Genomic DNA, 17,930 nt, shown 5'->3' on the forward strand with positions numbered 1-17,930 from the left:
TCCCTAGTGGGTTGACACTTCGCAGAACGTTATTTCAGGTCATATTAGGATATAATCTAATAAAGAAAAATCCTGCTAAATTGTGTGTATTTTATTCCTTATTACCTATCAATTAGCAAATATGCCACCAAAGATAAACAGATAGATAGATAGCAAGATAGAGAGAGCTAGATGATAATAGATACACAGATAGATATATAGATAGATAGATAGATAGATAGATAGATAGACAGATAGATAGATGATAGATAGATAGATAGATAGATAGATAGATAGATAGATAGATAGATAGATAGATGGATGGATGGATGGATAGATAGATAGATAGATAGATAGACAGATAGATGATAGATAGATAGATAGATAGATAGATAGATGGATGGATGGATGGATGGATGGATGGATGGATGGATAGATAGATAGATAGATAGACAGATAGATAGATGATAGATAGATAGATAGATAGATAGATAGATAGATAGATAGATAGATAGATGGATGGATGGATGGATAGATAGATAGATAGATAGATAGATAATGGATAGATAATGGATAGATATATAGATGGAGGGATAGATAAATAGATAATTGATAGATAGATAGATAGATAGATACATACATAGATAATTAATAGACAGATAGATAATGGATAGCTAGATATATAGATATATAGATAATAGATAGATAGATAATCGATAGATAGATAGATATTTAGATAGATAGATTGATAGCTGAGACATGTATCTATTAATCAGAGACAGCTATTAATGGCCTGAATTATACAGCATTACTGCCTCCTAGTAATGATGTATCCTGCACTATTTCTCTGTGACATATCTGTATGATCCTCGCTGCACACGACAGACAATGGCTGTGGGGCAGTGACAGGGCCCATTACCGGCTGCTCCTCCAGGCACTGGATTACCCTCACTAAGGAGAGGACTTCTTATTTTCAATGACTTGTCATCATGACCCATAAAACGATTTAGTTCAATTATTGTAAGTGCATCATTAGAAAATCTAATAATCATAATAAGTAATAGCACGTCGTCGGTGAGGTCATGGTGCTTTAGAGAGAGCCTATTACTGTCATGGCTGCCGGGAGAATGAAGGAGGAATGCATGCCGAGATTAAAAGCTTTTAATCATGGACATTTCTAATCATGTCAGAAAATGCTGCTGATTAGGGAAAGAAATAGAAGGATAATTGACGTGATGAGAAGCATTGCAGGAGTGGTTCATTTTACAAAACCACAAAATACAAACAGTATGTGCACAGTGCAATATGAATTCTAAGAGGACGGACCCAGAACAGACTGTAATGTCAGCCCTGCTCAATCAGGCTCAATGGAAACCACAGGCAGGCAGCAAAACACTCACTAGCAACAGTCCATATCCATATAGATAATGGAGGGATAGAAAGATAATAGAAGGATAGAGAGATAGATAGATAGAGGGATAGATAGAGGGATAGATAGAGGGATAGAGAGAGAGATAGATGGATAGATAGATAGATAGAAAGAGGGATGGATATAGTGACAGATAGATAGATACATGGATAGATAGATAGATAGATAGATAGAGGGATGGATAGAGAGATAGATAGAGGGATGGATAGATAGATAGAGGGATAATAAAAGGATAGATATATAGATACACGATAAATAGATAGATAGATAGATATAAGTATAAAGATAGAGGGATAGATAATAGAAGTATAAATATAGATAAATAGATAGACATATAATAGATAGATTGATGGTCTATCTAAAGATAGAGATAGACAGATAAATAGATAGGTATAGATAGATAGATAATAGAAGGATAGATAGATAATAGAAGGATAGATAGATAGATAGATAGAGGGATAAATAGATAGATAGATAATAGAAGTATAAATAAAGATAGACATATAATAGATAGATTGATGGATAGATAAAGATAGAGATAGACAGATAAATAGATAGGTATAGATAGATAGATAATAGAAGGATAGATAGATAATAGAAGGATAGATAGATAGATAGATAGAGGGATAAATAGATAGATAGATAATAGAAGTATAAATAAAGATAGACATATAATAGATAGATTGATGGATAGATAAAGATAGAGATAGACAGATAAATAGATAGGAGAGCAAGATAGATTTCTTTGCTTACAACAGACAGATTTTAAAAACCGATTGAGGATCACAATATATATATACATATATATATGTATATATATATATATATATATATATACACACACTCATACAATACAGCTAGAGGGACAGAGAAACAGCAAGGTAGATCCAACCCTTTAAATGCTAGAAGAAGGATTTTAGAAGCCATTTGAGCACTACAGAGTACATGTCTATCTAGCTCTCTATCTATCTATCCATCTATCTATCTACCTGTCTATCTATTATGGGCTTTACTCGTATTCTATGCTTGATTCACATGGTAGTGGGTAATATCCCTTTATTTCTGTGCTGCTGTATTTTTGCATTCTTTTAGCTGCAATAGAGTAGTTGTGCAATTCCTTTGGCATCGTACTGCATTGTAATATCTATATATTGGTCATCTTTTATGCAAGGGAATACTGCAATACTCCCATAGGCTGAACTGATATATATTATCAGCAGTCAATAATTCTGTATAAACTTTGTAAAATTATTTTTACAGTTAGTTATCAGTTGAACTTAAATGGAAAATGTGCATTTCGGTGGAGGGAATTCTAGGTCTGTGAATTCATTCAAAGTAGTGTTTCCTCAGACAGCATAGTCATTGGATTTAACTGATTCACGTTATTAATAACGTTGTTACTTTACTTTAAACGAGATGGAAAAGCAGGTACATACCTGAGGGATAGTGCCCACGTAATTCTCTAACATTAATTGACAGCATTTTTAGGAACTTTTTGCAAAATTACTTCTCAAGCTCTCTTGAATTCCCTCTGGAAGTGACAACCACTTAACAAAAAAATTGCACTACTTTTATATTATTTGGTTTGCTCGTTATATATAGATAAAGAATAAAATTTACATTTTATTCGATCCACAATCATAAATCAGCTAAATAAATCTCTCTATTGTCTATCTATCTATATTTCTATAATCTATCTTTCTATTATCTGTCATCTATCTTTCTGTCTATCTATTTATCTAGCCATGTATCTATCCTTCTATCTATTATCTATCTATCTATCCTTCTATCTATCTATCTATCTATCCATCTATCTCTCTATCATCTGCCTATCTTTCTGTCTAGCTATCTCCTGTCCTGATATTACTTTTATTTACTGATTTAATTCATTTTGAGTTTCAAATAATATTTTAACACTTATTAGGCATTTTGATCTGGGCCCCAAGTAATATTTTGAAAAAGCAAAAATATTTATCTATTATTTTTTCCATAGAACTATTACACTGCATTTCATATTTGAAGAAACTTTTTTTAATAAAATACTATATTGTCTAACCCCCTATGGCGAATTAAACTATATATTTTTTAATCTTAAATGCTGAAAACTATGTAAGTGCTGCCGAGTTCTACAATATAGATGGATATGCACATGAACTATACATATAACATAAAATGACAATAAAAAATGATGATCAATATGATGAGGATTATAATATTTTACTATTATCACAATCATTATGATATTAGTGGTTTAAAATATTTTACTCTGGCTTATTACGGTTATTGATATGTCATCCGCCATCATATATTTAAATAGTTAATTGAGAATTTAGTTCACTAGGGGAGGACACTATCGTTTTAGACAAGACCAGACACATTGAGATTAATTGTAACAAGATTTTAATTTAATTACAAATAAGAGATATATGAAATTATAACTCTTTAATAAAATATATACCATCTTACAAGATGTCCCTTTCAAAGGGATGAGAATGAGAATACAGAGTCAGTGGTTCGTGAGTTTCAGCAGTAAAACAAAAAATGCACAAACTATTCGACAATATTTGATTCAGTGAGGGTAGTAGATATGGTCCCTTATTCTCTTCTCAAAGCCTACAATGCTTTGAAGATGCCCCAAATAGGCAGAATCAGTGACTAAAATCAGTAAAACCCTCCAGTAAATACAACTGTGATACAATATATTGCTCATTTAAACCATAGATAATCTGTGTGAGGCAGGCACCAGTAATTGCTAAGGCACATGAGTTAACCCTTGCACAAGAATGAAAGACAAGGTCCCATACTTTACCCCCCTGAATGAGGGAAGGTATTACATAGGGTTTTGTATGGCGCTTTTGATTATAAACATTAAGTCTTTGGTTTCTTCTTGACATATCCTTGCTATGTACATTTTTACACCAATGTCTCCCTTATTGTGAATGTAAGGGGTGATAGGGACATCTATACAACCCTATTATAAATAACTGATCTGTAAAATAATACTACTACTTCGCTTCTCTCCTCCATTGCTACATAGTGTCTTTCAGTAACTCATTGTATGGCTGGTCTATGTGCAACACAGGCTATAAGGCACTTGTGAGAGCAGGTCTTCACAATATGGGTGAAAGGATATCCACAGAGTGATCAACAGAGTCTTTGGTGCAGGCAGGGGCCATATTGGGCCCACAAGTACGTTATAGGCTAGTCCATTTCCATGTTCTGCTTAGAATCATCTCAAGTTAAATGATACATGCTGTATCCAACGGGAGTCGCATAGAGTCCTACAGGAGGGATGGGGAGAACAGGTCTGTGCAGTTGGTAAGATGACCCATACAGTGATGCTGCTGGAATAGGAGAGTTGATAGGGAAGGGTAAGCTAAAACCAGGTGGAAGCATTGGCTTAGCTGCCATCTTGAGTTTTTCTAACTCAGCCTCTTGCAGTCTTTTGGCTTTGGCTCTACGGTTCTGGAACCAGATTTTCACTTGGGTTTCTGTTAGGTTCAAAGAACTTGAGAATTCAGCTCTTTCTGCTATTGAGAGATATTGCTTCTGGCGAAATTTACGTTCCAGGGCCAATAGCTGGGAAGTGGTGAAGGGAGTCCTGGGCTTTCTGTTAGTCTTGTGTTTCCTCAGGGTGCAGGTGGAGGGGCTGAGGTGTCCTGCAAAGACATAGGTCAGACATCCGTCACACAATGCACAGTGATAATGGCAAGCAAATCATACATAGTGAGATAGAGAGAAATATTCCTCTAGGTTGGCTTTATATATTTTTATTGAATGACCAGTACAGCCCTGCATCATTAACTTACACACATTCACTGGGCACTGCCACAGCCTTACTGAAGCTGTGCTAAAGATCGTCTTCTAAACATCGTGTCCTAAAGATCGTCTTCTAATGGTCGTGTCCTGAGGATTGTTATCTCAAAATCATCTCCTAATTATGTATCCTAAAGATCGTCTTCTAAAGGTCGTGTCTTAAAGATCGTCTTCTAAAGGTTGTGTCCTGAAGATTGTCTTCTAAAAATCATCTTCTATATATCATGTCCTAAAGATCGTGTGGTAAAGATCGTGTCCTACAGATTGCGTCCTGAAGATTGTCTTCTAAAAATCGTCTTCTAAAAATTGTGTCCTAAAGGTAGTGTTCTAAATATTGTCTGTTAAAGACTATCTTCTAAAGATGTCTTCTAAATATTGTCTTCTAAATATAGTTTCCTAATGATTGATTTCTAAATATCATGTTCTAAAGATTGTCTCCTAAAGATCGTGTAAGATTGCTTTCTAAAGGATCGTGTTCTATAGATTGTTTTGTCTACTAAATATCATGTTCTAAAAACCTTGTTCTAAAGATCGTCTCCTAACGATCGTTATAGTCTTTACAATCCCCTCCGATTTCCAGGGTGTAAACTTTACTCATCAATGGCTTTTTGTCATCTAATAATCTAATAACACTTCAGAGAGGAACTTCCCAAGCTCCACATACGTGACACCATTCACACTCATATAATGATTTCTAACCGTCCTAACTAGAGGGCTCATATGATGGAGTTATTGTGTAACAACAATGATGATAAAGTAGAGGACACAATGAATATCTGGTTATCATATATTATCTAACTATAAATATAGAAATATACACAACAGACTTTCAAGGTGGAATTGCAATATTTAAATATCTAAACAAGCAAAAAGTTAGAAAAAAAAACAGAAATAGCTAAACTCTGTGTGTGTGCGCGTGTGTGTGTATATATATATATATATATATATATATACACATACACTGTATATAAACACATATATACACATATACATTCATGTTTATATGCATATATATATATATATGTACATATGTGTGTGTGTGTGTGTGTGTGTGTATATATATATGTATTATATGTATATGTGTGTATATATTTGCATATATATATATGTTTGTGTTTTTATATATATATATATATATATATATATATATATATATATATATATATATATATATATATATGTATATATACTGCTCAAAAAAATATAGGGTACACTTAAACAACACAATGGTATGTTAGTGTTCACTTTATTTTTTCAGCAATATATATGTATATATATATATATATATACATATATATATAAAGTCTATCTGTCTATATCTGTATATGTGACAGTGTGTGTATCTATCTATCTATCCATCTCATATATATATATTATATATATATATACACATAGAGAGGTGTGTTTATATATATATATATATATATATATATAAAGTCTATCTGTCTATATCTATATATGTGTGAGTGTGTGTGTATCCATCTATATCTATCTATCTGTGTGTATATATATATATATATATATATATATGTATGAGAGAGAGAGAGGTCTGTCTATATCTATATATATATATATATATATATATATATATATATATATATATATATATATATATATATATAACCTATCTCTATCTATCTATCTATTTATCTATCTATCTATCTATCCATCTATCTGTCTATCTATCGTTGTCTATCTAGCTACCTAGCTATAGGCACGTGAACATTATGCCCCTTGGTCGTGTGCAGGATCTTAATCGTGTGATCTTTCACGGATCCTATTGTTTTCTTACTATACAACATCCTCTTTTCCTAACAACCAGCAGTCTGGTCCAGTGGTGCAAGAAGATACAGAAAGGAAGAAACAACAACACAAAATCCTTCTAAAGCGAGCAATGAGTGGATCTCTCCTCACGATCCAGCCCGAGTTCCAGGACTCCCTACAATACTATTGTTACTGCTTTCCCACCAGTGAGTTTTGTGGATGTTTCCTACAAGTCATCAATCCTGAGTGGGCTGATGCCACAATTTATCAATGTTTCAATCATTTCTGAATTTCCTTTATTGTAATAAACACTTTGCTGACTTTTTTTTACAGCTTATTAAGGAAGTCAACCGTAATATTGATCATCTCTATCATGAAAGTAATTCTACGAATCCTACTCCCTAACTACCTTATATCTAATAACATTCATTTCATAATCAATATATTGTTATGATTATTTTTTATTTGTATGTTGATTTTCTCATTGCCACTAATTATGTTGTATTATTCCAAAGTTTATCTTGCACTTTTCTTACCGTATTTAATAAACAGGCCAGATTTTATAATTGTTGCTTTTTTGTTTGTTTTCCAAAATATTTTATAAATACTTTATTTATCATGTATTTATCTCATTTACTTTAAATACCAATAATCTTGTGAAATGGTAAATCTAGTATTTATTTCATCTTTTCTGCTTTACCCCACAAGAATCAAACAATATTAGCTCTTTCTTTAGTTGTTTCTTTGTGACAGCTTTTCATTTGAAGAACATTCCAGGGTGACTTAGAGAGTAAGCTGTTCCTAAAGCTTTATTAGTAACCTGCTTGTATTTAATCGCATTTAATACTTTTCTTTAGATTTATTCCGTCAAGTCAATCTCAATTAAAGAATGTACTGGGTGATTACCATAGTTGTGGATTTATTTAACAAGATTTGGCTCTAAGGTTGTTTTTTTTTTTTTACTTTATGTAGTGGAATTTTGGGAAACATAATATGATCCATGCACCTATACAACAGAAATTATTTAAAATTACACAGAATTAAATAACCTATTGGAAATGAGTGTCTGAGAGTGACACAGAGCCCATTACACAAGGCCAAGGTACCATGTAGCCCCTAATTACCAAGTGTCAGGGTCTGGGGGGATGGCTGAGCTCAGGTATCAGTGATGTCAGGAGCAGGAGGCTGCTACAGACCCCACTGCAGGTGTGCAGCAGCCCCATCAGGACCCTCCTCACCTACACAGTCCACATTCAGTATGATCACTAGTACACATCAGGAACCCCTTATAAGACTAAACAGCCTTCAACCCCTGGATCTCCATCAGCATTCCCTTACAGCTGGAGGTTGTAGGGTTAGAAGAAGTGGAATTAATTAGATAGCACAGCCATAACATAGTGGTCAAGGGTAAATGGAAAAGTATTCCCCACTAACACACAGAAGAACCTTAAACTGCCCCCATGCCTTCAGGTCGGTGTCAGACTGTCAGACTGAAATTTATTGTATATGTAATATTTGACTCCCCCTCCTCTATATTATACGATGACTATGCATAGCCAACATATATATATATATATATATATATATATATATATATATATATATATATATATATATATATATATATATATTATACTGCTCAAAGAAATGCACTATGCAAGCAATAGGTTATTGGGTTAATTGTCGGCTGGGTTTTGACATCGCTTCACTTTAGGGTATGACAGGTTAGTAAATCATATTTCTGGGACGTGTCTAGGAGGAAATGACTAATATAATGGAATTTAGGCTTGAATATCATGATTGGGGGATTGCAATATACGAAAATGTATTGTGATGTCAGAGAGATAGATAGCTAATAGATAGATGATAGATATTGAGATATATAATACAGATAGATAATAGCTAGAAAGATAAGATTGATAATAGCTAGAGATACAGATAGATGGCTAGATAGAAATAAATCCATAGATAATAGATAGCTAGAGATAGACAATAGATAAATAGAGATAATAGATATACAGAAAAATAGATAATAAAGAGATAAAGATAGATATACAGATAGGTAGATAGATGAAGACATAGATAAATAGAAATACAGATAGAAGAAAGATAGAGCGATAGAGATAAATAAGACATAAATAGCTAGATGTATAATAGAGATATATAGATAGATAAAGATAGATGTGATAGATATATAAATAGATAATAGATAGATGTTTGCATTAAAGCATGGTTTACAATTGGTGTGAATCCAATTCGTGACATTAGTTGTAATTACATTTATTGTGGCTAATGATTCTGTAAAGTCAATAGGAGCAGTGTTCTACATGAGAAGCAGTACAAGCCGCATGTCTCCTCTTCTTAGTGGGTTATTAACTCTACACCACAAACCATCTCAACAATCCTTTTATTGTTTCAATCCTCTTCAAACATATGTATTGCAGAGTTCATCTGAAGATACCATGAAGATCTTAAATAAACATCCGGCTCTCAGGAGTCTCTTCCGCCATTGGCCGGCCATATCAGTGTTCTGTGCTACAGGAGTGCAGAGGAGAAAGCCACCTCCACTGCTCGTTCATGGAAGGACACTATTCCATAGTGAGAGATCAAAGCCACCTCCACTGCCCCTTCTTGGTAGGACAGACACTATCCCAGAGTGAGCCATCAGGGCCTAGATCTGTTGCCGGAGTGCATAAGAGAAGAGCCACCTACACTGCCCCTTCTTGGTAGGACACTATCCCAGAGTGAGCCATCAGTGCCTAGATCTACTGCAGGAGTACAGAGCAGAAGAGCCATCTCCTCTGTCCCTTCCTGGCAGGACACTATCCCATAGTGAGCCATCAGAGCCACCTCCACTGCCCATTCCTGGCAGGACACTATCCCATAGTGAGCCATCAGAGCCACCTACACTGCCCCTTCCTGGCAGGACACTATCCCACAGTGAGCCATCAGAGCCACCTCCACTGCCCCTTCCTGGCAGGACACTATCCCATAGTGAGCCATCAGAGCCACCTCCACTGTCCCTTCCTGGCAGGACATTATCCCACAGTGAGCCATCAGAGCCACCTCCACTGCCCCTTCCTGGCAGGACATTATCCCACAGTGAGCCATCAGAGCCACCTCCACTGCCCCTTCCTGGCAGGACACTATCCCACAGTGAGCCATCAGAGCCACCTCCACTGTCCCTTCCTGGCAGGACATTATCCCACAGTGAGCCATCAGAGCCACCTCCACTGCCCCTTCCTGGCAGGACATTATCCCACAGTGAGCCATCAGAGCCACCTCCACTGCCCCTTCCTGGCAGGACACTATCCCACAGTGAGCCATCAGAGCCACCTCCATTGTCCCTTCCTGGCAGGACACTATCCCACAGTGAGCCACCAGTACCTCGATCTGCTGCTGACACAAGAAGCCACCTCCACTGTCCCTGCCTGGCAGGATAGTATCCCATAGTGAGCCATCAGAGCCACCTCCACTGCTTCTTCCTGGCAGGACACTATCCCATATTGAGCCACCTTCACTGTCCCTGCCTGGCAGGACACTATCCCATAGTGAGCCATCAGAGCCACCTCCACTGCCCCTTCCTGGCAGGGTACTATCCCATAGTGAGCCATCAGAGCCACCTCCACTGCCCCTTCCTGGCAGGACACTCTCCCACAGTGAGCCATCAGAGCCACCTCCACTGCCCCTTCCTAGCAGGACACTATCCCACAGTGAGCCATCAGAGCCACCTCCACTGCCCCTTCCTGGCAGGACACTATCCCACAGTGAGCCATCAGAGTCACCTCCACTGCCCCTTCCTGGCAGGACACTCTCCCACAGTGAGCCATCAGAGCCACCTCCACTGCCCCTTCCTAGCAGGACACTATCCCACAGTGAGCCATCAGAGCCACCTCCACTGCCCCTTCCTGGCAGGACACTATCCCATAGTGAGCCATCAGAGTCACCTCCACTGCCCCTTCCTAGCAGGACACTATCCCACAGTGAGCCATCAGAGCCACCTCCACTGTCCCTTCCTGGCAGGACACTATCCCACAGTGAGCCATCAGAGCCACCTCCACTGCCCCTTCCTGGCAGGACACTATCCCACAGTGAGCCATCAGAGCCACCTCCACTGCCCCTTCCTGGCAGGACACTATCCCACAGTGAGCCATCAGAGCCACCTCCACTGCCCCTTCCTGGCAGGACACTATCCCACAGTGAGCCACCAGAGCCACCTCCACTGTCCCTTCCTGGCAGGACACTATCCCACAGTGAGCCATCAGAGCCACCTCCACTGCCCCTTCCTGGCAGGACACTATCCCACAGTGAGCCACCAGAGCCACCTCCACTGTCCCTTCCTAGCAGGACACTATCCCACAGTGAGCCATCAGAGCCACCTCCACTGCCCCTTCCTGGCAGGACACTATCCCACAGTGAGCCACCAGTACCTCGATCTGCTGCTGACACAAGAAGGATCTGAGACAACTCGAGTGAAAGCTCTGAAGTGTTTGTTCACTGCTCGCTGGGAGTTGGCGATACACAGTAGTTCTAGTCCTAATAAATTCAAACTGAGCTCATCCATCAAGTAAAATAAACCTGGAGTGACCAGTATGAGATGTGAATGAATAAGAAGCATTAATAACAAGTTCCTCCAGGGAGACCTAGACCAGGCTTAACCTATGCAGTGCCAGAGCGTGTCAGCCTGATATTGCGATATATTCTGGGGTATTGATATCAGGGCATGCAGAGCAGCCAGGCTCAATTAGGAGGATGAAAGCCTCGTACATGAAATCAGAGCCCAGCGCTGCAGATAGACATCTCTGTGGCACCAGGAACATGAAAGTGGCATGACTTACTTGGTGGCGGGGAATAGCTGCCTCCTTCCTTCACCCATGCAGTCCCATCTTCTGAGTTTTCGGATTTCACAGATGAAGTTTCATAGTTTTTTGTAACCCCTGGGGGGCTAGGACTCTCTCTGCTCCCTAAGTGCAGGTGTCTAGGGTTGTGGCTACTTGCTCCTGGAACCTCCAAGCCACGTAGGTGGGACACTTCCTTAGGAATCCTCTTATCAGCCATAAGGGCTTCCACGCTAAAAGGCAAGCTGGAGACCTTGATCTTGTGATCCTCCGATGGGGAGTGGATGGGATGCACAGAACCTTCTTCATCAGAGCTTAAATCCTCCTTGATTTTCCTAGGTGAAGACATGCTGGTCTTTGAGGGGGCGCACACAAGTCCCCTTCCTGGCCAAGATCCCTTTGCTGAAGGCAGCCCGGCAGTGTGGCGTCTCGGCGCTGAGATCCGAGCTGCGCAGCCTGCACAATCTTCAAGGAGACTCCACACACTTTTCTCTTTCGTCTTTTCAAAGCAGCTTCTCTGACAACCAACAGGAAACGCCCGGCTCGCGTGACGTCACCATTCCGCCTCTCCTGATTGGCTGAGGCGCTCTGCTTTATTGCGCTGATTCTAGGACTGAAGGAAAAGAAAGAAAGAGGGAGTTAATTACACAGGCTGCAAACTGTGCTGTGTTATTAGTGATACCTGTAGGGCTGTAATCACAAGAAACTGAAAAGTCACTTGGGTAATTAAGTTTGATTATATGAAGAGGAAGCTCATATAACCAATTTTCTCTTTCTAGTCTCCGCTTTAAAGACTTCTTTCTTTGTAATGTCTTCATGTGTCTACATGTAAACATTTTAAGTATCATCTTGGCATTTAACTGATAGAGATACATTTGATATGTGACTGACTACCAGGACGGGGGGCCTTTGATGTCTGGGCTGTTAGGGTCCTATGATAATGATTTCTCTATAAAATGACATATACATGCCAATCACACAATCTGAGACTACGAGTAGAAGAAGAATACAAGAATAATAGAAGAAGAAGAAGAAGAAGAAGAAGAAGAAGAATACAAGACTAATATAACAAGAAGAAGTAGGAGAAGAAGAAGAAGATGAAGAAGAAGAGGAAGAATACAAGAATAATATAAGAAGAAGAAGAAGAAGGAGGAGAAGAAGAAGATGAAGAAGAAGAAGAATAATACAAGAATGATATAAGAAGAAGAAGGAGAAGGAGAAGAAGAAGATGAAGAAGAAGAAAAAGAATACAATAATAAAATAAGGAGAATACAAGAATAATATAAGAAGAGTACAAAAATAATATGAGGATGAATACAAAAAGAATATAAGAAGAAGAATACAAGGAGAATATAAGAAGAATACAAGAAGACTATAAGAAGAATACAAGAAGATAAGAATACAATAATAATGTAAGAAGAAGAATACAACAATAATATAAGAAGAACACAAGAAGAAAAATATAAGATGAAAAATGGAAGAATATAGAAAGAAGAATTAGAAGAAGACGAATACAAGGAAAATATAAGAAGAATACAAGGAGAATATAAGAAGATTATAAGTAGAATACAATAATAATATAAGAAGGATAGAAGAATAATATAAGGAAAATACAAGAATAATATAAGAACACAAGAAGAAAAATAGAAGAATATAAAAAGAATACAAGAAGAATAAAAGAAGAAGGATACAAGGAGAATATAAGAAGACGAATACAAGAATAATATAAGAAGAATACAAGAACAATATAAGGAGAAGAATATAAGAATAATCTAAGGAAACTCTGATTTTCCCACTGCACAATGCCCCTAACCTGTGCTATGACAATGGCCAGCAGTGCCGCTAAATGAGCCTGCCTATCTCCTCCATCAGAAAACAGTCTGAGAAATAATTGCCCTTTTCACATGATTAATGAATTCCATAATTATCCTTCATTTATAATGTCCCATAATTGTTACACATAATTATTCTGTGCAACAATTACACTAATGTGTTACTATAGCCTAACATTCTGTCTCCCAATGAATGACCCTATAATAGCTACTCTGAGACTCTCCTGGCACTTCTGGGGTATGTGCGGTATAGAGCTGGCATCATATCCAGTACCACCAGCCTGTGCCTCGCATTGTGGGCAGAAGTGGTCATGGAGAATGAGGGAGGACACAGTGAAGGGTCCAAGGGCCCGAGACTACCGGGAGTGTGACAGAGGCAGGGACGACTGTGTGTGTGTGTGTGTGTGTGTGTGTGTAGTGTATATACATATGTGCTTGTGTATATATATGTGTGTGTGTGTATATATGTATGCGTGTATCTATAGATATACCATGTGTGTGTGTGTGTATATATATATATATATTTTTTTTTGTGTGTGTGTAAAGCATATACACAGGCCCATACATACACGCACACACACACACACACATATATATGTATATATATATATATATATATATATATACATGCACACACACACATATATATATATATATATATATATATATATATATATATATACATGCACACACACACACACACACACACACACACACATATATATATATATATATATATATATATATATATATATATATATATATATATATACACTGTCATTGTAAGCTTTACATGCTACTGAAAATAATAATATGAATGCATGGTGTGTATGCAGTGATCTCTCATTCTATCACATTAAATATTTACTCTACTGTTTCATGTGCTCCCCACTTCTTGTTTGATCTGCTCATTTAATTCCAAAGAATAAAATTGTCTTTCATCCATCTCCATGTAAAATAAAATGCAATGCATTGTATTGATGTGATTGCCACACTTGTAGTCCGCCAGGCATATATATAAAGTAAAAGAAGAAATAGACTGTAGTATTTTTTATGTATATGAAACTGCATGGCTTTGTACCATCTATCCAGCTGTGTTAGTGGTATTGTGTACTAGTGTATGAGCTCTGCCAGGTTGGCACTAATGTAATATACAGAATATCTCTGCAGCAGCTGACATTGCACAAGAACCGGTAGGATAACATTTATCTATCTATCTATCTATTTATCTATCTATCATTATCTCTCTCTATCTATCCATCCATCTATCATTATCTATCTATCTATTCATCTATCTATCTATCCATTATCTATCTATCTATCTATCTATTACCTACCTATCTATCTATCTATCTATCTATCTATCTATCTATCCATTATCTATCTATCTATTATCTACCTATCTATCTATCTATCTATCTATTACCTACCTATCTATCTATCTATCTATCTATCTATCTATCTATCTATCTATCTATCTATCTATCCATTATCTATCTATCTATTATCTACCTATCTATCTATCTACCTATCTATCTATCTATCTATCTATCTATCTATCTATCTATCTATCTATCTTACACTCTAACATGTAGTGTGTATCGAAGTTCATGGAGGAGAATATACCCACTCCTATAAAACACATAATGAATTAATTTTATATAAATGTATATATATATATATATATATATATATATATATATATATATATATATATATAGTACATGCACTTATTTCTACTATTATACATTTGCAGAATACGTTGCCTGCTTATGCATTTATACAAATATATTAGATCTTTTTTGCTGTTTCTTTCTAGCTGTGCACATTGCCTTCCAGCTTTCCGGGTATGATGTGCTGCCAGTATAAATCGCCAGCGTATATAAAAGCTGTAGGGGATTATCCTGGATACATACAGTAGGTGTCGGTTGTCTGCTGCCTACATCCACCTTGTATAGAGCTGTATGGATGACATTTATGGATCGGTGTATTATACACGAGTGTACAAAGAGCACATTACTGATCCGATCCATAATAAGGTGCAAACAGCACTGACCCTGGAAGATCTGCTCTATGGAATATATAGCGATCTATAGATGAGTTCTGCTCTATGGAATGTATAGCGATCTATAGATAGATAATATCTGCTCTATGGAATAGAGGAGATCTGCAGTATAAAACATATAGAGATCAACAGATGAGATCTGTTATATGGAATATATAGAGATCTATAAATGAGATCTGCTGTATGGAATATCTAGATATCTATAGATAGATGAGATCTGCAGTATGGAATATATAGAGATGAACAGATGAGATCTGCAGTATGGAATATATAGAGATGAACAGATGAGATCTGCTGTATGGAATATATAGAGAAGAACAGATGAGATCTGCAGTATGGAATATATAGAGATCTATAGATAGATGAGATCTGCTGTATGGAATATATAGAGATGAACAGATGAGATCTGCAGTATGGAATATATAGAGATCTATAGATAGATGAGATCTGCTGTATGGAATATATAGAGATCTATAGATAGATGAGATCTGCTGTATGGAATATATAGAGATGAACAGATGAGATCTGCTGTATGGAATATATAGAGATGAACAGATGTGATCTGCTGTATGGAATATATAGAGATGAACAGATGAGATCTGCAGTATGGAATATATAGAGATCTATAGATAGATGAGATCTGCTGTATGGAATATATAGAGATGAACAGATGAGATCTGCTGTATGGAATATAAAGAGATGAACAGATGAGATCTGCAGTATGGAATATATAGAGATGAACAGATGAGATCTGCTGTATGGAATATAGGAATATATAGAGATGAACAGATGAGATCTGCAGTATGGAATATCTAGAGATCTATAGATAGATGAGATCTGCAGTATGGAATATATAGAGATGAACAGATGAGATCTGCAGTATGGAATATATAGAGATGAACAGATGAGATCTGCTGTATGGAATATATAGAGATGAACAGATGAGATCTGCTGTATGGAATATATAGAGATCAATAGCTGAGATCTGATGTCTGGAATATATAGAGATGTATAGGTGAGATCTGCTGTATGGAATATATAGAGATCTATAGATGAGATCTGCTGTATGGAATATATAGATATCTATAGATGAGATCTGCTGTATGGAATATATAGAGATCTATAGATGAGATCTGCTGTATGGAATATATAGAAATCAATAGGTGAGATCTGCTATATGGAATATTTGGATAAATAGGTGACATCTGCTGAATGGAATATATAGAGATCTACAGATGAGTTCTGCTGTATGGAATATATAGAGATCTATAGATGAGATCTGCTGTATGGAATATATAAAGTTCAATAGATGAGATCTCCTGTATGGAATATACAGAGATCTATAGATGAGTTCTGCTGTATGGAATATATAGAGATCTATTGATAGAGGAGAACTGCTGCATGGCATATATAGAGATCTATAGGTGAGATCTGCTGTATGGGATATATAGAGATCTATAGATGAGATCTGCTGTATGGGATATATAGACATCTATAGATGAGATCTACTGTATGGGATATATAGAGATCTATAGATGAGATCTGCTGTATGAGATCTATAGAGATCTATAGATGAGATCTGCTGCATGGCATATATAGAGATCTATAGATGAGATCTGCTGTATGGGATATATAGAGATCTATAGATGAGATCTACTGTATGGAATATATGGAGATCTATAGATGAAATCTTGCTGTATGGAATATATAGATATCTATATATGAGATCTGCTGAATGGAATATATAGAGATCTATAGATCAGATCTGCTGTATGGAATATATAGAGTTCTATAGATGAGATCTGCTGTATGGAATATATAGAGATCTATAGATGAGATCTGCTGTATGAAATACATAGTGATCAATCTTTGGATGCATCTCTTCTCGTGTAACAATGTGGGATGTGCTATAGAGAATACTGCTTCTATCCGATCTGTCCTCTAATATCTGTGCTATATATACATATATGTAGAGCCAGCACTGTGATATATATATATATATATATATATATATATATATATATATATATATATATATATATATATATATATATGTCCTGGGGCAAATCCACCCGGGACGGGTCCTGTACACAGTGCTGGCTCGATAAGATCTGCTCTACGTGTTATACACATATGTAGAGATATACAGTTAAGTGATGCCTGTGGTGTGTGATATATATATATATATATATATATATATATATATA

At 36.6% G+C, this 17,930-nt stretch overlaps 1 protein-coding gene across 1 annotated transcript; it reads right to left on the reverse strand.

The window, feature by feature from the left end:
* Nucleotides 1-3,791: 3,791 nt before the first annotated feature.
* On the reverse strand, nucleotides 3,792-12,327 carry MSX2 (msh homeobox 2). Its single transcript, XM_075342345.1, has 2 exons — nucleotides 11,827-12,327; nucleotides 3,792-5,067 (listed from the first exon to the last, which is right to left on the reverse strand). The coding sequence occupies exons 1-2, from the start codon at nucleotides 12,173-12,175 to the stop codon at nucleotides 4,643-4,645; spliced, it is 774 nt and encodes a 257-aa protein (XP_075198460.1). The 5' UTR covers nucleotides 12,176-12,327; the 3' UTR covers nucleotides 3,792-4,642.
* Between the last annotated feature and the right edge of the window lie 5,603 nt (nucleotides 12,328-17,930).

The sequence above is a fragment of the Anomaloglossus baeobatrachus genome, chromosome 4, assembly GCF_048569485.1.
Source record: "Anomaloglossus baeobatrachus isolate aAnoBae1 chromosome 4, aAnoBae1.hap1, whole genome shotgun sequence".
In the NCBI taxonomy this organism is placed as follows: Eukaryota; Metazoa; Chordata; class Amphibia; order Anura; family Aromobatidae; genus Anomaloglossus; species Anomaloglossus baeobatrachus.

Coding starts and splice junctions, on each gene's coding strand:
- MSX2 (XM_075342345.1), bottom strand. CDS start 12,175: ATGTCTTCACCTAGGAAAATCAAGGAGGATTTAAGCTCTGATGAAGAA. Junction 5,068..11,826: donor CAGCTATTCCCCGCCACCAA/GTAAGTCATGCC, acceptor ATGTCTTTGCAG/GACACCTCAGCCCCTCCACC.